Source organism: Peromyscus leucopus, chromosome 18, assembly GCF_004664715.2.
Source record: "Peromyscus leucopus breed LL Stock chromosome 18, UCI_PerLeu_2.1, whole genome shotgun sequence".
Taxonomy (NCBI): Eukaryota; Metazoa; Chordata; class Mammalia; order Rodentia; family Cricetidae; genus Peromyscus; species Peromyscus leucopus.
This window is the reverse complement of record NC_051078.1, coordinates 30487816-30513309: the sequence shown is the minus strand read 5'-3', so window position 1 is coordinate 30513309 and position 25494 is coordinate 30487816. Positions and strand designations below refer to the sequence as shown.

The window sequence follows — 25494 nt, the reverse complement described above, 5'->3', positions numbered from 1 at the left end:
GGCAGCAACTGCTATAAATATGTAGTCTAAAAATCATCACAAAACACTCTTTTCTATACATTTCAAAGTAGACCTGCTAGGAATGGCAGTTTGCCTGTATGGCCTTTTTTTTTTTTTTTTTTTTTTTTTTTTTTTTTTTTTGTTCCTGTTTTCTTAGTCTTTTGACTAGAGGCTCATCTTGGAAGCCAAAGCAAGTACCGATCCTCAACAAGTGTTGTGCCAGTAAGATGTAATGTTTAATAGTGACTCCTTCTTAGAGTGTCACCCTGGACATGTCTCAGGAAGCCCCAACACGAAGGAGTTCAGTGTGGGCACCTCTTGCTGAACTGTTGGGGTCGGTCCTTCCAAGCCAAGAGTGCACTTTGTGGTTCCCTGTGAGACCTCAGCACAGCATGTGGCCTGACACCTCAAGACTCTAGTCCCCCAGAGCAGGCCAGAGGGAGCATTTGTCTCTTCTTCTCAATTCGTTTCGAACTAGACTGTTGCTGTAGCCAAGCAGCTTTAATAGTTAATTAAGTTATTTAATAGTTTAATAATATGGCACACAAAAACAGTTTACGTGATTCACAGTGCAATCTTAGATAAGCCACCAGAAGCTACAAAGGACAAGTGAGAATACTCCCTAAGGGTTCCAAGATAGCACAAACTTCATATCCCATGGTGATATAAACTACACTAAGATTTCCAAAACACTGTAATTTCTTGGTATACCTTATATCCACTCTCTGCTAGTTACCAACACAGAATTATGGAACTCAGCCATCCCTGTCATACCGGAAAATCCCCAAATGATTTAAAGACTCCATAGTGGCTCAGAAGATAAGGGACCGCAGAAATTCAAACTAGTTTAGAAGGAACCCAGGCAGCTCCGAAGAGCCTCCAAACTGACGGGAAAGAGAGGGCCGGGGCTCAGGTGCACTGACTGGGAGAGCTTCGAGGGCCTGAAGAGGCCAGCCACTCCTCTCTCCACCTCGCCAAATCCAAGCAGAAAGCAGCTGAAGTCAGCCGGGCAGTGGTGGCGCACGCCTTTAATCCCAGCACTTGGGAGGCAGAGGCAGGCGGATCTCTGAGTTCGAGGCCAGCCTGGTCTCCAAAGCGAGTTCCAGGAAAGGTGCAAAGCTACACAGAGAAACCCTGTCTGGAAAAACCAAAAAAAGAAAAAGAAAAAGAAAAGAAAAAAAGAAAGAAAGCAGCTGAACTCAGCCAAAGTGGAGAGATCAGAAAAGTTCCCAGGATAAAAGTGATTCAGCAGCTGTGGGGACCACCAGTCTCTCCCCTCCATCCAGGCTTCATGGCCCTGCGGGAATGATGTGAAAAAGGTGTCTTTGATCTTGGTTCAGTTTGACAAAGTTGTACCCAGAGATTTTAGGGCAGAAACGTTGGCCCTGGCAACTCCTAAAAGCTCACCTTGGCCACACATCCCCAGTCTGCCAATTAAAGAGAGGAAGAATACTGAAAAGCACAGTGAGATCTAGTCCATGTGGCCGCATTGGGAAGAGGAATAGATAAAGGGGTCTGGTGTCAATGCCCCCCACCCCATCCATCTCTTTAAAGGGACTTTAAAACTGACGTGGGAACCATAAAAACAAAGTTACTATGGTAGTTTCGCTCTGGTTGCCTGCTCAGTGGGAAAATCAGTTGTTGATATAATCCCAAATGAATGGGAATAGCTAACTTGGAGGAAACGGCTTCTTTCTGTGTGGGTGTACTAAAGCTGAAAGAGAATGGTTTTCTAGGTTTATATTAGCTTTATATTAAATCTACATTGGTGTGCATGAAGATAATCTCTACCACTTACTCCATGATTTCTCTGTGGCAGATAAACAAGTCAAGCCTTACACAGTTCCCAATAGGCATCATTACTTCTTTTTGGTTTAAGGGTAAGAAAATTGATGGAGTAAACTTACGGCTGTGGGACATCGTGTATAGAAACCATACTTTTTCCATCACTGTATTGTACTGCCTCCTATTGGAAGGACGGTGTCCAGAAGGGAATTCTCCTTCACATACACCTCCACACTCACCGCTGCGTACTCCCAAGTACCAGTTGCTCTTTAAATTTGATGTGAGGCTGAATTACAGAGCTTATATGAACTGATAATAATCATCTATTAATTGTTTTGGTAATATAGCCAAAGACTTTATAGCTGTGTGCCCAATAATATTCTCTTGGCGACACACTCTCATTTCCGATGTGATTCTGTCTCTAGCTGGAAGCTTCATGCCACATGATGTCAGAACGTTTAAATGCTTTGGGGAGCTCTGGCTTTGCTGTGACAGAGAGGCTGCCTCGGCTGATCTTGTCTTCACAGCAATGCTGATAACAAAGCAAAGGAAATGCTTCAAACTTAAGAATCCTTCTCTGACAACAGTTAACAGGGTCATAAAGAAGGCCAGTTATATCAAATTACAGTTATGATGTTAAAGACATCATAAAGAAACCATCGTTTCCTGATTTTTTTTTTTGTGTGTTTTTTCCCCCTACAAATTAGTTCACAGCTGCGGTGTGAACTGTCTGTCATTCCATCCTTTGGGTAACAGCCTGGTCACTGCCTCTTCTGATGGAACACTTAAGATTCTGGATCTCCTAGAGGGAAGACTCATATACACACTTCAAGGACATACGGTATCAACACTAAGATTTCTGTTTTGTAATAAGATACTTCTTAAAGTTTGGTCCCATTTATTATATGCTTTTATTCTTTTAGTAGTAATGTACATTTGCTGTTACTCCTAGAATTTGATTTTTTACCTTTAAATTTGGGGGATTTTATTGTTTGTTTATTTGTTTTTTGAGACAAGGTTTCTCTGTGTAGCCCTGGCTATCCTGGAACTCTCTCTGTAGACCAGGCTGGGCTTGAATTCATAAAGATCCACCTGCCTCTGCCACCCGAGTGCTGGGATTAAAGGCGTGTGCCACCGCCGCCGCTGCCGCCACCGCCACCGCCGCCGCCACCACCACCACCCAGCACACTTCTAAGTTTTTAATCTCTAGAAGCAGCTCTTAAAAATATTATTTGTTTCAACTCTTCAAAAACAGTGGCTTTAGCCATCTATTGTTCTGTCCATGTGTAGCACAGGCTACACTGCTTCGATGGAAGATAATATGTATATATTTCCCTCACGAGGATGCTGGCTCACTACCTCTGATACCCAGCCTCTCGCTCCTCTCCCCGTTCCTCCTTCCCTAATCTGATTGGTGAGTTTAGGGAAATTCAGCAATTGGAGCTCACACCTACTCCCTTGCCCTTGCCCGGGAGCTGGCCTATGCCTGGGAGCCCGCCTTTACTGTTTTCTTCTGATAATTCTTGTGCAAAGACTTGTCCTCACCCAGTGTGGCCTGTCACTGGGCCATCACACCTGGCTCCTTCTAGAATACCCACTTGCCTCCCAGATAAGCAATATTTCCCTTTTAACAAACTTACTGGAGAGAACTTTCTATTGGCTCTGGTATTCCTTATTCTTTTGTCTTATTTCTCAATTGGTTTAGGAAAACATTGATATTGTTTAAGTCTGTAAACTATTCTCTTATGGGTAAATATTCAAACTTGTAAACTTTTTAGAACGAATTCTTTGTTTTCTGCCTTTGCGCTGGGTATTTTCCTTTAGGTGAATATAAGCTGTTCATAGCTCAAAACAGAATGGCTTTGTAGTCTAGAAGAGAAACGTTCTTTCTGCCCCATTTGTCCCGCCCGACTTCCTCCTCTGCTCATTTCCTCTACAACAGGGTTAGGGCAAAGAGAACCAGCTCAGTCACATGCAGACATGTGCGTGTTGCACAAATCGTAATTGGTCTTATTAATAAAAACCTGGAGCCAGATATCAGGGTAAATGTTGAAAGATCAGAGAAGGAGAGCAGCCAGCCACTAGAGTTCTGACTTCTACCGAATCCTCACACTGAATGTCTCCGAGTCCTCAGCCCAAAAAGTGCCAAACTCCTGTCTCCTCCTGCCTTATATTCCTTTCTGTGCCCAGCCCTATCACTTCCTGTCTCCACCTTCCTAGTGCTGGGATTAAAGATGTGTGATCTCCAAATGCTGGGATTAAAGGTGTGTGCCACCACTGCCTGGCTCAGTTTCTCTTTTAGGCTGGATTAATCTCATGTAGTCTGGGGTGGCTTTGAACTCACAGAGATCCACATGGATCTCTGCCTCCTAGAGATTAGAATTAAAGGTATGTGCCACCCCTGCCTGGCCTCTATGTTTAATTTAGTGGCTGGCTGGGTCCTCTGATCTCAGGCAAATTTTATTTGTTAGAGTACTTTCAAAATATCACCACATGTGTGTTTAGGGAAAATAAATGCAATCAATAACAATGGCTAAGGGTTGACCCAACTGTAAAGTAATACATAATCAGGAAAACAATAGCACAACATTTAGGAAAAAAATGCTGCACACAGATGACATGTCCATCTAGAAGTAAAGGTGTGTGAGAGCTACAGCCTAAGTCTGTAACAGGGTGTCTTGGTTACTTTCCTGTTGCTGATAAGAAAACCTGGCAAGCAGCTGAAGGGAGAAAGGTACTCCATTACAGTTTCAGGAGGGGTGGTCTACAGCGGTGGGGACGTCATGGCACCGGGGACCTGAGATCAGCCTGTCACTGCTAGTCTGGAAGCAGAGACAGAGAACATGAAGTGGGACCAGGCTATAAAACTGCAAGGCACACCTGTAGTGATGCGCTTTCACCTCCTGAAGACTCCGTACCTTCCCAGACAGCGCTGTCAGCTGGGAGTTAACTGTTCATGCGTAGAAACCTATGGGGGCATTTCCCATTCAATGCATAACACAGGGATATGTGAGTAAAGCAAGAGGTTCTCTCCAAACCTTTGTATATCAGTTTAAGTGTATGTTAAAAAATAAACAAAAAAAAAAAAAAAAAAAAAAAAAAAAAAAAAAAAAAAAAAAAATAAATAAATAAAAAAAAAAATAAACGTTAACATTTCAAGATGAGGGATAATTCCTCCAATCTTGATGGACTGAAAGGTTATGCATCTTGATCTCGTGCAAAGTGAAGATGTCCAACTTCAGGGGAATGGTTGAATTTTAAGCGCTTATTATCTCTCGGGAGATGATAACTTCCCCACCGACCTCCAGCTGTTCCCGGCTGCTCATCTCCATGGTTGTACTGCTGACTTTTCCTACTTGAAGCTCTCCTCCTGTGTCCCGTTCCTAAACTTTTAGTGGCTCCCTGTAGCCTGCTTTGGAAGAGAACCCAGCGGGGCCTGATATGGTCAGGAAATGACCTGTACTTACGTTCCCTCAATGCCATCGCTTCACATTTATTGTTTAGGTTTTTTTGGTTTTTTATTTTGTTTTTTGTTTGTTTGTTTGTTTTTTGAGACAGGGTTTCTCTGTGTAGCTTTGCGCCTTTTCCTGGAACTCACTTGGTAGCCCAGGCTGGCCTCGAACTCACAGAGATCCGCCTGGCTCTGCCTCCCAAGTGCTGGGATTAAAGGTGTGCGCCACCACCACCCGGCCTATTGTTTAGTTTTTATTAGTAATTGGTTAAATACAAACCAGAAAGCTAGAAAAGGTTTGACAGAAATTCTTACCAGCTTATACGTGTGCAAACTTTTCTTAAAGGGCGAAAACGGCCGTTCCTTCTTTTGCTTATTATCGCTTGTGTTCTACCATACTGGGGTTGGTTCTGTATCTGCACTCGGCCACCATTCACTGTTAGCTACCGGATGCGCCCATCGGACACTTGTCACTGGGTGACAAATTAGAACACAGAAGTGGCACTCAGTCCTGTTGGCCTTGAGAAAAGAGCTCTCAACACTCTTCTCTTTACTCCCCTTTGTCTTTTAGGGACCTGTCTTTACGTTACATTCTCAAAGGATGGAGAGCTGTTTACGTCAGGAGGTGCGGATGCGCAGGTCTGTACGCCTTTGATTTGGATCCAAGGACCTGATTTACATCTTTAGGACCCTCATCACTAGCTAGCCTGTGCATGTTGAGATGATTACCAGTAGATTTTTATGTTAGTGTCCTGTTTGCTGTCACATAGATGAAATAGTTCCAGTTGAATAGTTTTAAGAATTCCGTGGGTATTTTCTCTTGCTCTATTTTAAACTTAACAATACATTTATTTGACACTGAATGCCTAGTTTCAGTTCCCTTTTACCCCAATTATTGCCTAAGATTTTGTCTGTACTTCTTATTTCTTCAAATGTTGAGCTGCCTGAGGGTTATAAATCAAAATCATTGATGAGACAAATCTACATTTACGTGAGATGACCAAAAATCATTCATAGCCAGGTTATTGAATAAAATGAATGATCAAGTCAAAAGCATGGTGTGGGGCTTTTAGTGAGGAACAGAGAGAAGTGTTTTAAGTTTATAAAATACCACCTAAGTAAAAATTTGGTTTGGTTTGGTGTAGTTTGAGTTTGGGTCTGGGGGGGTATTTTTGAGACAGGGTTTGTCTCACTGTGTATCACTGGCCTGGAACTCACTAGCTAGGCCAGGCTGGCTTCAAACCTACGATGTTCCTCCCAGCTCTGCCTCTCAAGTACGTGTCCTGCACACCCAGCTCCGAGTAGACGTTTTAAGTTGGGCATGAAAGCAATTCAGAATGCTGCATCTCCCTGCCATGCCTAAAATATTGAAGAACAATGACAGACATGTGTGTCTCTACTCACAGACGTTCTGACTGCTCAGAACAGTTTTTGATGTTTGGCTTTTTAAAATCAGCTCTGTGGTTTCAGATGCTGGCCAGTAACTACCGACACCTTTGACTCTTTGTAGGTCTTGTTGTGGAGGGCTAACTTTAATCAGTTGCGCTGTAAAGATCCTAATAAAAGAAACCTCAAAAGACTGCATTTTGATTCCTCACCACACCTTCTCGACATCTACCCGCGATCACCACATTCCCATGGAGAGAAAAAGGAGACTGTTGAAGTGAGTGTGTTGTACACATTTGTCCTACGTTTTATGATCACTGTAGGGCTGTTATTGAACCCAGTGCTTAAAATTATACTGATTTATATAAAACCTGGTCCTGCCCCCCAAACAACAAAGCTTTGAGAAAGTCTGTTGTTTTTACTACTAAAATAAAGCCATAGGTGGACAGTATGAATAGCTCTCAAATTCGCTTGACATGAGATGCAATGTATTTCTTGACAGCTCAGAAATAAAGCGAAACATTGTGTTGGCAGGAATAGAAATGAGAAATCAAGTCTAAGGCTGCAGAGTCTGAACTTGCTTCCTAACCAGTCTCTTGGGGAGAGAGGTGGTTTGATAAACCTCATAAGAATAGGACTGAATGGCAAGTGTTTTTATACCAACTAATGAAGCAGGTTTCCAGAAACCTTTTATAGCCAAACAAACTAACAAATCCACCTATAAACATTTAAAGAAAACATTTATATTAAATAGAATAATTGAGGCCATATTAATGATTGAGACCATTTTGTTGTTGCTTGTACACACACACATACGTGAGTGTGTGTGTGTGTGTGTGTGTGTGTGTGTGTGTGTGTGTATGAATGTATGTTTACCTTTACAGGCCTGCAAGATGACTCAGTGGTAAAGGCACTTGCCACACTAAGCCTGATGTGATCTAAGTTCAATCCCCAGATCCCACATGGTGGAAAGAGAGAACTGATTACCACAAGTGGCCTCTCTGACTTTATTTAACACACAACCACGCTTCCTAAATGAATTCATTTTTGTAATAGTTTGCCTTTCCAGGAGTGGTTTGTTGCATTCTTGCTTTAAATACCATACTGGTCTTGAACTCAACAATAATCCTCCTGTCTCAGTGTCCCAAGTACCAGGATTACAGGCATGAGTCTTCTTATCATTTGTTGAATGGAAGGCATTTGTTGATGTATTCTCTTATTTTAGCCCATCAATATAAGTTTTTCTCCAGTAAAAGAAAAATCCATTTTTACTGAATCCTCAGCTCATGTTAGGCTTCTTAGTTCATCTTTTACAGTTCTTTCAAGTCCAGTTCTGTTCCAAGAGCAGATATCAGAAATCACAATTTCCCTGCTCATTTGAGTTTAGTTTTATGTTGTTACAGAGCTTTGACTTTAGAGTAGTTATTTTGCTTTCTTATATTTTCTTGTTGTTTTGGTTCTTGAGACGAGGTCTCCTGTACCTTAGACTGGCCTTGAACTTACTTTGTAGTGGAGGATGACTTTGAACTCCTAATCTGTCTGCCACTGTTTCCCAAGCGCTGATCCCGGGCTGCTGAGCACGGAGACTTTATCTGAATGCAGTAGCCCAAGTGACTCCCCCAGTCACCTCCTCCATGCCCACCTCAGTCATTCTTAGGGCTGGTTTCACCACTCATGGTCGTTGTCCGGCCTCTCCACCCCTCTCGCCTGAAGCGTCCACACCTCATGCTCTGGGTGTTCTCGCTGCCTTTGCTTGTTTTGAAATAGGGCTCCTGATGCTCACTCACACTCCTTATCCCCAAGTGCTGGGACTTCCACGTCTTCACCATCACACCTAGGAGGTTTCTTCCTAAATTTTGTCTAATCCAGCTGAATTTGGGGATTTCTACTCTTGTTTCTTATTTGCAGTGTTGCTTTTTCAATTCTTTTCTGTGTTTTTATCTTTTTGAGTAATATTCTGAGTATTAGTCACTATGCTTTGTTACATTTATATACTACGTCATCGTTACGCATGTGTACATTCATGTGTGCTTGCACTTGTGTGTGTTTGTGCCTGTGTGTGTTTGATGCTGGGGATCCAGGTCACGGTCCCTTATATGCTACAAGTGACCCACCTCAGAGCGATACTCCTAGTCCTCATTTTCCCTTTCATTCTTTGAACAAAAGAATATAATTTTTTAGAAGAATTATTTATTCTTATTTCATGTGTATGAGTGTTTTGCCTGCATGTATGTGTGCACCATGTGCATGCAGTGCTCTTAGAAGCCAGAAGAGGGTGTCAGATCCCCTAGAACTGGAGTTATAGACAGTTGAGAGATGCTATGTGGGTGCTGGGACTCGAACCCAGGTCCTCCGGAAGAGCAGCCAGTGCTCCTAACCACTGAGCCATCTCTCCAGCCAAAGAATGTAATCTTTTAGCTTTTTCCTCAGTTGTCACAGTTGTTAAGTTGGCCTTCTGTGGTCACATAGAACACAGAATAAATGTGGAGATAGACACATTTTCCATGAGTGTCCCTTTCTTGTCTTACCAAAGTTAGTTTGTTGGCCCTTGGTGGCTTTTACTTCAGCATTTCCATGGCTTAGCTGGGCTGGATCAGGATAAAGAAACCCCTGGCCATGTCATTCACATGGCACTCACCCAAGTGACTGGTGTGGCTGAGTGATATTTCCCTGGCATCGTGCTCTCCAGGCCCAGACAGAAAAACAAACCATTTACTCAGGTTTACTGTTAGCTCGGGTCCATTTAACAGAGCTAGACTTTAAAATGTCAACAGGGTGACTGAGGAGCTTGTTCTGACTCTTCAGTCGAGAGCCCTGAATCCACCCAGGCTCCTTTATATGATCCGGTCAGGATGACCCAGACTGCACAAAGACACTCCCGACTACTTTTCACATGGGCACTTGCATTTCTATTAAAAGCTGCCTTTTCATTATGGAACTGGAGGCCAGTGACACGGCACAGAATGCAGAGAATGTGCCTGAACATTTTGTGTGGCCCGGAGGAAGGTGGCCCTAGGTACCCAGTTTAAATCATCTCTAGGTATCAACTGTTTGAGTTAACCGTCTAGTATGACTGACTTTTGTAAAATACTTTCCAATGCTGTGCCAGAGAAGTAAAAGAATTCTGCAAATAAACAGCCAATCATCTCATTTTTAAAATAAGCTCACAATAAAGCAAAATATAATGCTTTTTTGTAGAAAGCGTATTTTCAGTGTTATAAAAAAAAAATAATAACTGGGTATCAAGGTTTTGAGTTTTTTTGTTTGATTGGTTTGGTTTGGTTTTTGGTTTTTCAAGACAGGGTTTCTCAGTGGAACTGATAGCCATAGCCATCCTGGAATTCCATTTGTAGACCAGGCCCGCCTCTGCCTCCCAAGTGCTGGGATTAAAGATGTGCACCACCATGCCCAGTTATCAAGAAAGTCTTCACATTAATGAATATAGATCCTTCACAGAAAGAAAAATATTGTTTAATTTAAAACTAAAACTTCATGTAGATGTAGTGTAGATCAGAGAAAATTACTATGCTCATTTACGATAAATTATGTTTTAAAACACTTGATTCTGTGGGTTAAATTTTCTTTCAAAGTTTTAGGGAGGTGCACTTACATTACTTCAGAAATACTTTAGAACTGAAAACATTCTAAGTGTTCAGAATTTAAAGAAAATAAAAAATTATTTTTAATAAAAAATATTGAAGTAATTTCTCTTCTTGTAGTAGCCAAGATTGTTTAATTTTTGAGTTTGGAGCAGTATTGGCGCCCTATGATTTATATTTTTATTATGTTCTCTTAACCTTCTGCATGAAGTTGTTTGGCTTGTGCAAAGCCCGTTAGCTTGCCAGCTTGGTTTGGTTTGGTTTGGTTTGGTTTGGTTTGGTTTTTTCGAGACAGGGTTTCTCTGTGTAGCTTTGCGCCTTTCCTGGAACTCACTCTGTAGCCCAAGCTGGCCTCGAACTCACAGAGATCTGCCTGTGTAGTAGTAGTAGTTCATCCTCATCAGCTGCCACAAGACAGAACTGCATTGTACCACTCCAGGAAAAGAACAAAACAAAACAACTTGGCTTTCAAAGGGTGGTCATGATTTGCATAACATTTGCATAACACTGTCCTTTCTAATCTTGTCCCTTTCTGCATATTTAATGGAAAAAAACAGAAGCATTCAAAGGGATAGATCCATGTGAAACCAGATAGTTATTTTAGGCATGGCAAAATGTTAGAAAGCACAGTACTTAAGTCAAAATTATTAATAAAATAATTATCTTGATTGCTTTCAATTTCAAAGTGGCCACTTGAATATCAGCACTGTCTGTAAATTGCATATGGAACTCAACATGTTATTTAGCAGGACAGGACACATCCTTTTATTTAGCTAATTATTTTTTTGATAACCTGACCATGATTCATTGTTGAAAATTTTGTCGTGATCAATATAAAGCATGTTTATACTGTTTTGACCTCAGTAAATATCCTGAGGCAAACATGATAATAATAGTAATAAGAATACCTAATGCCTGTGCAATACTTTCCCATGTCTTTACATAAATTATTTCATGTTACTACAAATGCAAATGCTGAAAGTCAGTAACGTATTTATCCACATAAGAATTGGAGCGAGTATTAGCTGACCATGCTGGAGTTGCAGCCCTGGCCCTGTGGCTCATTGGGCATCTTACATCTATTGCGGTACTTCAGTTTAATAAAAGTTAAAATCTGGCGCTGTCGGCAGACACTGCTGGAGGTCCTCACTTTGGGACCCTTCCCTTGCCCGTCAGGAACGTCTAGTCTAGGGAAACATTACAGACTGCATTAGTACAGGGGCTGATGTTCTTGGACTCCTCGGTGTAGACCCTCAGAGTAGGGTGTGGAGGGACCTTCAAGGTTCTACACAACCTTCTGCTCATTCATAAATCTCAGTTGTACCCCGCTGTTCAGCCGATGAGAACCCAGCCTCTCAATCCCACCCATTTCAAGGCAATTTGATAATTTGATTTTATGCAGCAGCAGTTTTAGCCAACATGTAGTAAAACACTTGTAATTACATACATCCCAAACTTACAGAAAGTCAAAGATTTTGTTTTGTTTTGTTTTAAACAGGAGGTGCCTCCTCTGTCCTTGTAACTTAACTTTCTGAGCATTTTCTATTCAGAGCAGGGAACGAATGTTGACCATTTTTATGTGGCCACTAGGTGGCAGTAGAGAAAAGAGTAAAATGTCTCTGGCTGGTTTGCCTAAGATTAAAGAGCATGAAGTCTCTTCCCCGAGATGGGTGAGCAGCAGTTTGTTTTCTGCTGTCAACAGCTGGAAGGAAGAAGAGCTGCTGGGCGACTGAGCCAGGCTTCCTCCACCCTTCCCACACTCCAGTATCTCCCTGCTGTTCTGTGTCTTCCCCTTGTGCCCCTCTGCTCTATTTTTTGTTTGTTTTGTTTTCCAGACAGGGTTTCTCTGTGTAGCTTTGGTGCCTGTCCTGGAACTCACTCTGCAAATCAGGCTGGCCTCGAACTCACAGAGATCCGCCTGCCTCTGCCTCCTGAGTGCTGGGATTAAAGGCGAGCGCCGCCGCCGCCACCGCCGCCCCCACCTTCACCCCTGCGCCCCTCCGCTCTAACACAGAGGGCTGGATAATTACAAGATGAATTTAACATTCCTAAAACCACAGCTAGAGGACTGATTATAGACACATACAACAACACTCGGGAGGCACGGGAGTTTGGGACCAGCTTAGGGTGCATAGCCGTGGAGAGATCAGTCCCCAGAACAAAACCAGGCCAGCAAAGCTGACCCAGCAGGTAAAAGAACTCGCCGCCCAGCCGGACAACCCGAGTCCAGTCTCTGGGATCCGCATGGTGGAAGCGAAGAACCAACCTCACAAATTCTCTTTAAGCCTCTTACACACGTCCCGTGGTGCAGTCACGTGTGGAAGTGTGCATGCGCTCGCGCGCGCACACACATAAAAATAAAATGTAATCATTACAACTACAGCTGTGCCCACCAAGCCTGAGTATTTTAAAATGAATTCTGCTCTTCCTTGCCAGGGCCTCAGCCTGAAGTTAGGAGTCGTGTCTGATGTCTCTCTCTCCCAAATGGGTCTCTCGAAAGCACTTTAGACCCCAGCCTCATGGTCTTCGCTGATTTCTTCACTCTTTGTAATTTGGCCTCTGTCAGCCTTCAGTCTCCGTCTTTCCTGTCCCTGTGCTTTGGCTCATCTGTACCTTGTCCGCACTCTGCCACTCTACCGGGAGACTCTTTATCTCACCCTGCCTCTCTGACTTGTTTTCTAAAGTTGGGTTTGTTTTTAGTTTTTGTGTGGAGGATTTTGTTGAGCTGTATCTCCTTCCTAAGTGTCCTCTGTCCCTGAGCAGTCAGCTGGCGTTTTCTTCTGGCCCCTAAGTGCATGGAGTGCTGGTACCATTGTTTGCTATAAAGTCCTGCCATCTGTATTGTCCTTGCTTCTCGTCTTGGTATTGAGGGTGACTGGATTTTATTTGGCACATTTGGGGGCCTTTGAATTTAGAAACAACTTCCCTCAGAGGTAGTCATCAATCCAGAAAACCATCCCCCTTTCTCTGTAATTTTAATACATACATATTTTCAAACCTATACTTAAATATTGTTTCGCTTTGAATAGTCAGGAACTTTTGGATAAGTTGGATTGAATTGAGTATATTTTCCGTAACTTGTCTTTTTATTTCATATAAAAACCTTGAGATGTGTCTATAACACGAACTGACACATTTGTATGTGTTCTGCTTATATTTCACTGCGGTGTGTATTGTAGTGACTGCATTATAGGCATTCACAGTCCGCGCTGGCATACTGAGCACGCTAGTTCTTCCGGTGGTGTTATTTCCATTTTCACTTTTCTCAAGAATAATGCTGCTCAGCCCCTCTTCAGATGCTCATTAGCGCTCAGGTTTTCACTCCTGGAGATTTTTTCCATAGACTTTATATTCATTATGATCTCCACATCAGGTGTGATCACAGACATGCGTGTTGTGCTACGAGCCCCCCCCCCTTACAGTTTGCTTTTGCAGTTTTTCAGATGCCCTTCTCTGCCTCTGGCTATAATAAAGATCTTACTTGTTTATTCTGGCTGGTTCTACAGTTTGAACATCACATTTGGGTTCTACATACTTAACCCCTGCCTACCCTTCCTAGCAGGGATCCATGTACCTAATCAGTCTTTAGACCTGTCGGTCCCCTAGTCCGTTAACAAAGGTAGCCATTGTGTCTCGCTGTGGTTATCGCCCATCTGGAATGCATCTTGCTCCTGAACGGTCTAGTACACTTTCTGTTTACTTGAGACTTCTTCAATGTCAACAGAAATATCGGCTTTCCTGTGAATTCCCGGTGAATTCTCTTCAGTTTTATAGTATTTGATGTGTCCATATTTGAACTTCGTGTTGAAATCCATTTGGGTTTGTGTGCTGGTTGGGGCTAGCACACAAATAGACCCTTCAGGTCTCTTAGTGGGGCTGAGGACTCAGCAGTAGATTCTGATTATTTCTCCAGAGGTAATCGCCCATTTTTGAATGAAAGTTTATTCCTTCCCCTGATTCTTACATCTTAACCTTTTATTTCTTTTTCTCATTTTAATGTACTGGCTAAGATTTTTTTCTGCATCTCTTGAGGTGGGTCTTCCTACTTTAATATTCCTATGTAAGTAAATTACATTGCTTTTATAGTGTGAAAATAACTATTTCTGGCTTATGTTCAACATAGTCAATATCATGTACATTAGTAGATTTAGTGAATTCATATTTTGCCAATATTTGTGTGCTTGTCAGTGAATATATGCTTTATTTCTAGACTATATTAAGAATACTAGTTGGTTGGTTTTTTTTTTTTTTACCAATGGTATTTGGCTTCTTCCGATAGAAGATGTTGCGTTAACTTACTTTGTGTATGCACACAGATTAATCCCAAACTGGAGGTGATGGATTTGCAGAGCTGTTCTCCCCCTGTCGTGGACGTCCTTTCTTTTGATTCTACCACAGTAAGTTCTTCTTTAACTTAAGCAGTGTTCAATTAGTTACCACAGCCTATTTCCTTAAAAAGTGTGTGAGGCGGGGTAAAACGTGGGCCGAGTCACCTAACATTTCAGCCTAGCCAGGCTTGGCACAAGTCATTTTTAAGTTTCTAAACGGCCACCAGAGGGAGCAGCGACCATTTCCGAACATCTTTTCCTTTGAGGCCCCTAAACTCGGTCTAACTCACCCTCCCGCTCCTGCCCCTGGATATTACACGGTTGTCATGGTGCAGACCACCTGCTTTGTCGTCTTTCGGAGACGCTTGCCTTCTAGAAGCTTGGCCTTTCGAAGCTCTTAGGACGTCAGTTCCTTCCCTTTGTTTTTGTTACTCTTGATGGATTATCCAGAAAGAAGGTCTCCCTAATGCTTGCAATTTTGTTTATAAGAATTATCTGATATTCTGCATACTGGGTGTCTGAAGGCTTCGGAATCAGAACCTGAGCCTTTTACCTTCTGCATCTGCTCGTCCTTGTACACAAACCACAGGGTCCCCCCGCTCATTGCGCCAGCCTTGCTATGGGAACAGGAAGTGAGAGCATGTTGTCCTGGACAGCACTACTGCTAAGCTGTCCGTTTAGGTCCATATCGTAGGTGAACTTTTAAAGAAATCGGCCTGACATAAGAGTAGATGCCCAGAATTGTATCAACTGCAGCGGAGTTCTGCCTGTACCAGGAAGTACTCCAGATCTGAAGTCCTCTCAGCATTAATGCTCAGCAGAGGACATTCTTCCCATGGGACATTGTGGTAAAAAGCACCACATGGTGGCAACCAGGAACTCCTTGCCAGAGGGAAAGCCAGACTCAGCTGGTGAAGCTGATCTGTGCACTCAAAGCGCTCATGGACATCAGCATTTCTGCATGAATGAATGGCTTGTCAAATTAAGCACTAACTAGCTACCTAAAATTTGCCACTGTGCTCTCCTTATAGAAAGTCTTCAATGAATTTGTCACAGCATACGCCATTGACCTTATACATTCCAGTGAGTTGAGTGTTTTGTCCTGTTGATAGGTAGGTTGTGACATGGACTCCCTCCTTGTGACATGTCCGGCAGACTAAAATTTAGTGTTCCTGACCTAGAAACTATCTCAGATCATTAAACATTTTTTGTTCTACTTATTGAGACACAGGGCTTCCTGCCAGTAACCTTTAACCTTTGCAAAGACTCCTGGCTTGAGATCTCTCAGCAGTCTCAAGAGCTTTACTGTGAAGGATGGGTCTGTTACCAGCTAGGGCAAAGGATGTCTGTCCCTTGGAGGTAACCCCGGAGGTACCAGAGGCAACTAGTTTACAAGGCATCGATGAGACTTTGAAAAGGAGTTCTGGGTAACAGACACGACAAGGTTGACCATTATTATAAAACACAAATAAGATTGACTACTACATTATCCGCAAGAAGGAAACATTAGCCTGGATTATGTGAAAACTGCCTTTTTTTTTTTTTTTAAACAAAGCCAGTCTAACATCAATGACTTCACTTTACAAGAAACATTTCAGAGAATTTTGCACCTTTCCTGGATTTTGTTCTGTAGACCAGGCTGGCCTCGAACTCACAAAGATCCGCCTGGCTCTGCCTCCCGAGTGCTGGGATTAAAGGCACGTGCCACCACCCGGCCGAGAATTCATTTTTAAAAGTCCTGATGCCAAACCCTATGGCACTTGTCTCTAATCTTAAAATTTGGGAGTCAGAGGCAGGAGGCTTTTGATTTTCTGACCACTTGAGTTATATAGTAAGACTCTATGCCTGAAGACAGGGGCTGGAGATGTGTCGGCAGGAACGTGCCTAGCACATGGAAAGCACACTAACGTGAGACTTAGCTGTCCTCCAATAGAGAAGAAATTAAGGCATGCGTATCTCTGTGGTTTACATTTCTGTCTCTAATGCCTGGCAGAAATTTTGATATAATATTTGGGGGATCAAAATATGCTGAGAGATCTCAAAAGCTTGATTATACCAAAAAAAAAATGTTTCTCTGCAAAAGATTGGTCCTGGATATCATATAGGCCTGGTTTTAAAATGTTGATCTCTTCAAATGCCTTAATCTTTATTTTGATTATATCAAGTCGCTTATTATATAGTTTTCTGGCTTTTTAAAGAATCTTTTCTTCACGATTCTGGTTTGAATCTTAGTATTTTCATAAACCCAGACCAAGATTCTGGCATCAAACATTGAATTAGGGGTGGCTGGGATGTGGCTCAGGAGTTGAGATTTGGCTAGCATGTTTGAACTCATGATTCCATCCCTAACCTGGGACAAGACTGTACTAAGAAAAAAAAAAGGCTGGGCGGCGGTGAGGCACTCTGGAGGCAGAGGCAGGTGGATCTCTGAGTTCAAGGCCAGCCTGCTCTAAAGATTGAGTTTCAGACAGGCACCAAAACTACACAGAGAAACCCTGTCTCGGAAAAAAAAAAAAAAAAAAAGATTGTCCTTAGGCATTTAGCATTAGCCACCTGTGATGTGGCTACACAGGGTGTCCCAGATCCTCGTCACCACTCTCGTTAAATAGAATTAAAATTGAAGGTGTTTGTTGGGACTGAAGAGAGGGCACTGTCTGTATAGTGCAGGCCACGGAAGCAGGAGGTCTGTATTCCAACCCCGTGCATCCGCTGGGCATGGTGGTGAGAGCCAGTCATCCTGGGCAGAGGGGAGGCTGGATGTGCGCTTCCTGGGGCTCGGGCAAATTACAGCCTGAAGGGTGAACGTATTAGCTTTATTACTTGTCCCACAGGTAGATGAACAAAATGCAGTTAGCGCTCTTACAGTTGTTCTTCTGAAGAACAAGAATCCAAACACAGGCTTCTCCTCAAAGAGCTGAGAAATGTCTTTACCTTTATCCTGGCCATGATGTGTGCTTAAATGTAATGCGTATGCCTACAGGGTTTCTCTGTGCAGCTTTGGAGCCTTTCCTGGAACTCATTCTGTAGCCCAGGCTGGCCTCGAACTCACAGAGATCCGCCTGGCTCTGCCTCCCGAGTGCTGGGATTAAAGGTGTGCGCCACCGCCGTCGCCGCCACCACCACCAGGCGCGTATGGCTTTCTTTAGAGCTAGGGACAGTATTGCAGGTCACATTAGTTATTTATAATAAAGACAGGCTGCCTAGAGAAGCATTTGCAAGGTGCTACCTTGAGGTAGTGCAGTAGCACTCACCCTCGGCTGATGAGAACAAGGTCATGGCGGAGGGAAGGAATGTCAGCTTCAGGGTTCTTCATGTCAGGGACAGGTTGGTAAGGGCGGTGTTCCAGAAGAGGTTCTTAGTCGCCTGGAGACGATAATAGAGGACTTTTCCGGGAGAAATCAGCCCTTAGCCTGAGCAGAGATGGGTAGGATTTTTTTTTTTTTTTTTTACTAGAATATTTCAGGTAAGCAAAGCAAAGTTTAGTATATTCCTTTAAAGTATTTGAAGATGTGTACCATGATAATAAAATGCACAGTAATCTACTTCTAGATATCTTTTTCTCCTTTACTCATAACACACACACACACACACACACACCACACACCACACTTCCTTTCCTCCTTTCCTGAGGTGTGGCTTTGTAGTTCTGGGTGACCTTAAACTTGTGACCGACCACCTTGCCTCGCTCGGCCCTTTCCCTCTACACCTGGCTAGTTTGGGTCCTTCACATTGCCTTACCCGACAGATGGCAGTTGGGACCAAATCCTGGAAGGATGCCCACTCATATATACATCCATGTCCCTCAGTAAATATTTATCAAGGAGCTATTGTTCCGTATTGCTCCCCATTCTTGGTTTGAAAGAAACGAGAAGAAAACAGTCAATTAAAGCCTGTCCAGAAAAGCTCCATTTAAATCCTAGTCAGGGAAACAGGCAAGTCTCAGACTAAACAGATAAAGTTTTTAGAATAGTGGATCAAAAAAAAAAAAAAAAAAAAAAAAAAAAAAAACCACAAAAATGAAGAAAAACACAGAAGGCTTTAGACAGTAGCAAAAGGCTGCAGGAGTGTGGTCAAGACACCTGCCACGCAGGGTGTGGTGGCGCACGCCTTTAGTCCCAGCTCTTGGGAAGCAAGGCAGGCAGATCTCTGTGAGTTCGAGGCCAGCCTGGTCTACAGAGCGAAGTCCAGGACAACCAGGACTATTACACAGAGAAACCCTGGAGAGAGAGAGAGAGAGAGAGAGAGAGAGAGAGAGAGAGAGAGAGAGAGAGAGAGAGAGAGAGAGGAGAGAGAGAGAGGAGAGAGACCCATGGCAGGTGCCATCTGGGGAAGGAAGTCCTGCAGGGGCAGTGGGAACAGGGCAGTAACTAGAAAAGTAAGGAAGCCACCTCGGGCAGTGGTGTCTTGACACAGACAGGCTCCGGGGAGGTGGTGATGGACGGCAGGGCTCTGAAGACATTTTGAAGGTTGAGCCAAGAGGATTTCCTGACAGACTGAATGTCAGCTGTGGGATTCCCTATCTCCTCTCCTAGGGGACAGTGAGGTGTAGCCCTGAATAGTCTCAGGGCAGCTGGGAATATCTTCTGACTCAGCCTCATCTTGACAAAGAGCCATGAAGAGGAAAAATAATTGTGGTTTTCTTGTCTTGGCCCCTAGAATCGGGGAAAGGAGATTCTCTGCTGTCTCTGTGACTTTGGGAAGTCACTGTTCCATGTCATTTAGAGTCACATTTCTCAGCAAAGTGTATTGGCTTCTCTTTTGCCAAGATTTTGACCTCACCCTATTGGAGTGAAGAGAAAGGTTGCCCACTTTCATGGACCATATGGTATATACTACCTACCAAACAATGTCGTATTGGCACATATGTGGACACAGGGAGAGTAGACTCGCAGACAGAATATTTCCACGGGTGTTGTGGCAACAGTACATCCTGGTTACCAGACAACATTGTGTAACTAGTTCAGAGTTATTTCAGTTCCTAACTGCTTATGTAAGCAAAGATTTGGAAGGACTTATTTGAAAGAGCACAGTGTCTGCAAATTTAAATGTCTCTAAACTAAAATGTATATCTTTGACAGCTTAAAATGCACGTGCAGGCTGGAGAGATGGCCCAGTGGTTAAGAGCACTGGCTCTTCCGGAGGACCCAGGTTCAAGCCCCAGCACCCACATGGCAGCTGACAGCCGTCTATAACTCCAGTTCCAGGGCATCCAACACTGTCTTCCTTACAGACGTACATGCAGACTAAACATCCGCACAGATAAAAACAAACAAATTAATCTTAGAAAAAATGCAGGTGCCCCTGTAACGCACGATGTTCTGGCCTCCTGCCTCCTCTCCCAGTGCTAACATTCTTGAGTTTACCCACAAGCATCTCCTCAATTTGGAGTAGGTCAGGTTCTTTTTATAAGGCTGCATTTGATTTATAAGTTTAGTAAATATGGTTTCTAAAACCAGATAGGCTAGTGGCTCATAGTAAGCAGGCGGTGTGTGTGTGTGTGTGTGTGTGTGTGTGTGTGTGTGTGTGTGTGTGTGTGTATAGTTGGGTGTTTTGTTTTGTTTTTTGGTTTTTCAAGACAGGGTTTCTCTGTGTAGCTTTGCGCCTTTCCTGGAACTCACTTGGTAGCCCAGGCTGGCCTTCCGAGTGCTGGGTTTGTGTGTTTCAAAGCACTGTCTCAGTGGCCTGGAGTGTCTGTGTCCCGCTCCTGCTCAGGGGATTTGGAAGGAAATGCTCAGGTGACTGTAGGACCCCAGCTAGACTCTTCACTGGTGCCTCCCTCGATGTGACTTTCTTTCATTAAAGGCTCTTTGTCTTTATGTCATCCGATAGTAAATGCATTAAGTTACACAGTGATGTTGACTGTTAGATTCTAGGGTGCTTGGTAGGAATAAAAGAGGAATTTTTAAAAGATCTAAGAAATACCTTAAAATTAGTCCTCTTTATAAAATTGAAATCTGTGAAATAATTAAATTGTCAAAGGCGTTGAAGAAATAGAAAGTGCGTACTTAACAAAAGTAAATGAGGGGAAAAAATGCATCTTCCCAAGTCTCCTGTCAGAAGTAAAAATGCGTCTTGAGTTTCTCAGATGCAGTCTTTAAAATGGAAGAAACAGAGATGGGGAAACTTTCCAGATCAGTTAGACCCTTGCTCTTAAAGCACTCACAGCCGCATGTTGTGGAAACTACTAAAGTTTTAAAGGCAAAACAGGTCTTTCCCTGGGAAGGCTGGGAGATTGATGTTTAAAGCACCAACAACACCAATGTTTGTGTGTCAAAGGAACATGGCATCCTTAGTCTTCAATTCATCTCCCTGTGAAGGAAAGAAATGCTGTAGGCCGAGATTGTCCTTTCCCATCTACATTAATCTGCTCTTCAGTAAAAATCATGACAGTAAGTCCAAGTTGTTTTATGCAGTAAAACCTCTCCCACCCCCCAAAAAATTGCTGATTTGAGCATCTTTATGTTTCAGAATCACGGAGAAAGAAAATGTAATGAATTTACCAAAAAATGTGTACGAATCAAATTTATATAGACTGTCATGGTTAGATAGTACTTTTGTTCTGTTTCTTTACTCCTGATGACAGAAGAGGTTTCCTTTTCTATGTTAAGTGTATCCTTTAAAACAGGAAACCGTACAGAAGGATTCTTTATAATGTGCCATTGGCCGCCTAACCTGGTAAACAATCCTTGTAGATCCCTTTAGAAAAGGAGCACATTTCTGGGACTGGAGGTGTTGAAGCTGCAGATCTCATTTCTGCCCCTGACTCCCTGAGGTACTGAGTTTCTGCACCGTGACCGCCCCCAGTGACACCCCAGGCTCCCCTCTGCCTGGGAATCCAAGATGCACCCCCAGTTCCCACAGCTGAGGCGAAGGCATGCGGAAAATGCCAGCAGCCCTCAGCCCACACATCCAGCCAACTGGTTCCTTCCTCTTCCTGGGGAAGAGCAACATCCTCTGAGATGACAGGCCATGCATGCACCCTGAGGAATGCAGGAGCAGCAGTGAGCTTTCACACAGGAAGTTAATGACTCGGGGCAGCGCGCTCTGCAAATGCTTTGCCCCTGGCTGTCCGCTTGAAGTGCTTCCTGCCCACCCAGAGGAATGCGAGGCCATCTGTGGGGCTGTGGAATAAAGTGACCTGACTTTCAGCCCTTCTCTGCCTCGTGCCCATCAGGGTGTGAGTTACTGGGTGCCGCTTAGATAGGGAAATGTCGGCCCTGACCCACCCTTGCCGCCGAGATCTATGGTGGAAGTACTGACTCTGCTGAGGTATGTTGTTCAGGAGTCCCTGATGCCTTCTGAAGTTCCAGGCTCTGAAATCGTGGGGCTACCAAGAGATGCACAGCCTCGTCAGCTTGGCTGTTCGGGCCAGCACTGGTCCTCCCTTAGCTGTCTCTGGCCAGCCCCCTTCTCCTCTTGAGACAGTCAGGAATCATGGAAGATATCCCACCTGGAATGTAATCCTGCATCCTCAGGCACAGATAAGAAACCATATTGCTGAATCAACAACCAGCCAGTCCCATTACTTAAACTTCAGGCCAACTTGTTTAGACTTTTACATTTAACATATTTCAGAGTCATTTGGTTTCGTTTTTCCTAATTCTACAGTATGTTGGTTTTTCTTCACTTGAGATAATAATAAGACTCCGGTTTTTTTGTTTGTTTATTTTGTTTTGTTTTTTTAAGAGCTGAGGATCGAACCCAGGGCCTTGTGCTTGCCTAGCGCTCTACCACTGAGCTAAATCCCCAACCCAAGATTCCAGTTTTACAGGCACTTTAAAAAAATTTTTTTTTTCCAAATCACTGCAAATTTTTCGTGGATTTCTGTGTTATGGTGGCACAATTCTTTACTGTTTGTTTTAAGTTGTAGAGGAGATGGAAAAGGAATGTCAGGCATTTCCTCTCCTCTCCAAAATGTCTCTTTAATGAACGTTCCTCCTCCCTCCTTAGGAACAAAGTGTATTAGTTCACAAGGGCCCTCTGAGTGTCTAGGATTGGACAATCCAGGCTCTTTCTTTGTTCCTCAGCCTTGAAAAGGTCATTGATAGTGTGTTGACCATCCGTCTTACCTCCCAGATCTCTCTAGCCTTTACAAAACTTCCAAACTTCTGTAAGGAGTTCCATGTGGTTTTTTTGTTGTTGTTGTTGGTGGTGGTGGTGGTGGTTTTGGTTTTTGTTGTTGTTGTTTTCTGCTGTTAAAATAATTGTTTCAACTTATGCTGTTCAGCTAGACCCTATATGGATACATAGTAAGTCACTCTAAAGAATAGATAAGATATAAATACAAAGATCTCTGTAAAGGATTGCTTACCCCATCATTGTTTATAACAACAGCAGCAAGAAAAGAATATAAAACAGAGGTCCTTTAAAAGATACTCGTTAGATAGAGGTGTCAGCAGGTGGAATATTATGTGGCAGGTCTGTGTCTAATCGCAATTAAATGCAATGTAATGGGATTCTCTATTTGATCCTGGTTGGGGGAGAGAAAAAAAAAATCTATCTACGGAACACTGCTCCAGCATCTGGCTGACAGTGGCCTGTCATACTTGAGGACCAAGGGGTGGAAATTGACAAAAATTCAATGTAGACTAAATTTTAGATGAGAACACCAGTGTTAAGTTTACTGCTTTTCATATCAGTGCCATGGTTGTGTTACGGAATGGTCTTTTCTTCAGAACATACAGTGTCATAACGCAGATCAAGGGGCGCAATGCCACCAACTCGTCAGGAGATTTGCAGGGAAAAGTCACCAGTGCAGATATATAGCTACATGACAATTGTGACAAAATGAGAGAATCTACATTGTTATTATGATCGTTGTTGCTGATCTGTTATCATCTTTATAGCAACAGTTCTCTTAATTTGAAACTGGTTCAGAATTAACAAAAATTATATTTTTCTATGTCACAAGTGAAAATCCTCCAGACTTCATATGAAAACAGTTTGTAAAAAAAAAAAAAAAATGTGATTTTAATTTTGTAACAGGGAAGAGTGTGGTGATCCTTTCAACAAAATTCCTTCTCCATACCTTCTATAGATCATGTTCTAACCTCATCCATGGAATTTGCCCAAGTCCATCTGGTCAGCAAATAATGAAGCTGGATTTTTACCTCTGCTTGGTTTTAGAATGTGTGCTTTTAATCACTGTGTGGCACATGCTTCTACCAACAGCAGCTTTTGTATTCTATGAAGAAGAAATGATTAAAAACTAAGAAATGATAGTTGAAAAATGAGAGGGCACATGTGTCCCCTCACACAACAAATAGATGCTATACCTTGCAAGACACAGACATTGTTCACCCATTGACATAGAGTCTTCCAGGTTATTAGAATCCAGAAGCTTGAAGAAGAGGCCTTGTCCTCCAGGCTCGGGAGCTAGGGGACAGACCAACTGGTACTGAGTTACTCAGGATCCTTAAGAACTGGGGCTAGGAAGAGGTTGACAGGACCAGCAGGCAGGGAAGAGCAAGGCTCTACTTCACTGACCTGGGGTCTCAATCTCTTGGTTTCCATTTGCAAAGCCTAAGGGAATCTGCTGTCTGGGATGCTGTGCTTTGCAGAAGTGCCAGACTGCCTGACAGAACAGTTCCAAAGATGGATATGATACCAAGAAATACACTATATTATATGAGGATCTGTTGAACCAGAGGCTAGGAACTCTTACAAAGAGCTTCAGAGCATTAAGTTCACTCTAAAATATGTCTACAAGTATTTCCTCTCAGTAGCAATATATAGAATTTTCTGGAAACTGAAGAGATGACTCAGCAGTTAAGAGAAAACCTGACATTGTTCCCAGAACCCACATCCTCCCTCCAAGCCCTCCCACATACCCCTCTTCTTTTACTAATTATTATCACATGCAAATATGTATGTGCATATATATTCCTAAATGTTACCTGCTCAGTCTATATAGTTACTTGTGTGCATGTTTTCAGGGCTGAACTTTCGGTGCTGGACACCCAATTGGTGTGCTCTTCCCTACAGAAGACCACCTCTCCCATTCCCAGCATTCCTCAGTGGCCAGTAGTTTTTTGTGTGGGGTTGAGGCCTTGGGAACTTGGCCCTGTCCACTTTGACGCATCCATTGGTGTTGTCCTTGTCTAGGTCGTTTGGGCAGTTGAGACTTTATGGGTGCAGCTTCTGACATTCCTAGGAGACACCGTCTCACAGCAAACTCCCTTATGTTTATGGGAGGGCAGAACATGCTTGTGTGTACACAGAGTCAAAGGATAAGCGTGGAAGAGTGTTCTTTTTTCCCATCTCGTGCCTTCTGGGGCTCCCATAAACTCGGGTTGTCAGGCTGGTGGCAAGTGCCATTACCATCTTTCTAGCCTTGTTTATTTATGATTATTATGATAATCAGGAAGTATTACCAAGGTAATTTCATTTGTACAGATTTGTATAACTTTCACTTGCATTCATCTATGCCTCTCAGCCTGCCTTTTTGTAGATTTTCCTCATTTTTCTATTGTTTTTGCTCATTTGAAATTGATGGCTAAGTCATTTTAACTCAAAAGCTTGACCTTTTGCTGAAAGCTACAAGCACGCTTTCCTCATTTATCACTTTGTCTTGACTTTTGATAGCTGTACTGACATTTGAGAAATGATTGTTTTATCGTGAGGATTTGTTTCATTTCTCTACAGAAATCCCTCTCAAACTCCAAAATATATCTCCAGCTATTCTCTTTAAAGTTTTATTTTTAACAATAAATTTTAAAATTTTAAATATAGTCATTTAGTTATCAGATGCGGTTGATAATTTAAAACATGTCACGGTCTACATTGTTTCTTTGCTTATTTGAATTACATTCACTGGCCATATTTTTTCCTTAATACCCCCTTCTGTTTTGTCTGATTTTCCTGTTTGATCTTCTCCAATGCCTTAATTGTTACAGCTTTAAAATACCCTTTACCCCTCTCACCTCTATAAACTTAAGGATTAGTC

General features: G+C 42.8%; 1 protein-coding gene across 1 annotated transcript in view; it reads left to right on the top strand.

The window, feature by feature from the left end:
• Poc1b (POC1 centriolar protein B) overlaps positions 1-25494 on the top strand; it is a 106413-nt gene that overhangs the window by 57227 nt on the left and 23692 nt on the right. Inside the window, 5 exon segments of the mRNA XM_028881192.2 lie at positions 2493-2626; positions 5808-5820; positions 5823-5875; positions 6747-6899; positions 14538-14618. Of these exon segments, the coding sequence (XP_028737025.1) occupies positions 2493-2626; positions 5808-5820; positions 5823-5875; positions 6747-6899; positions 14538-14618 (434 nt within the window).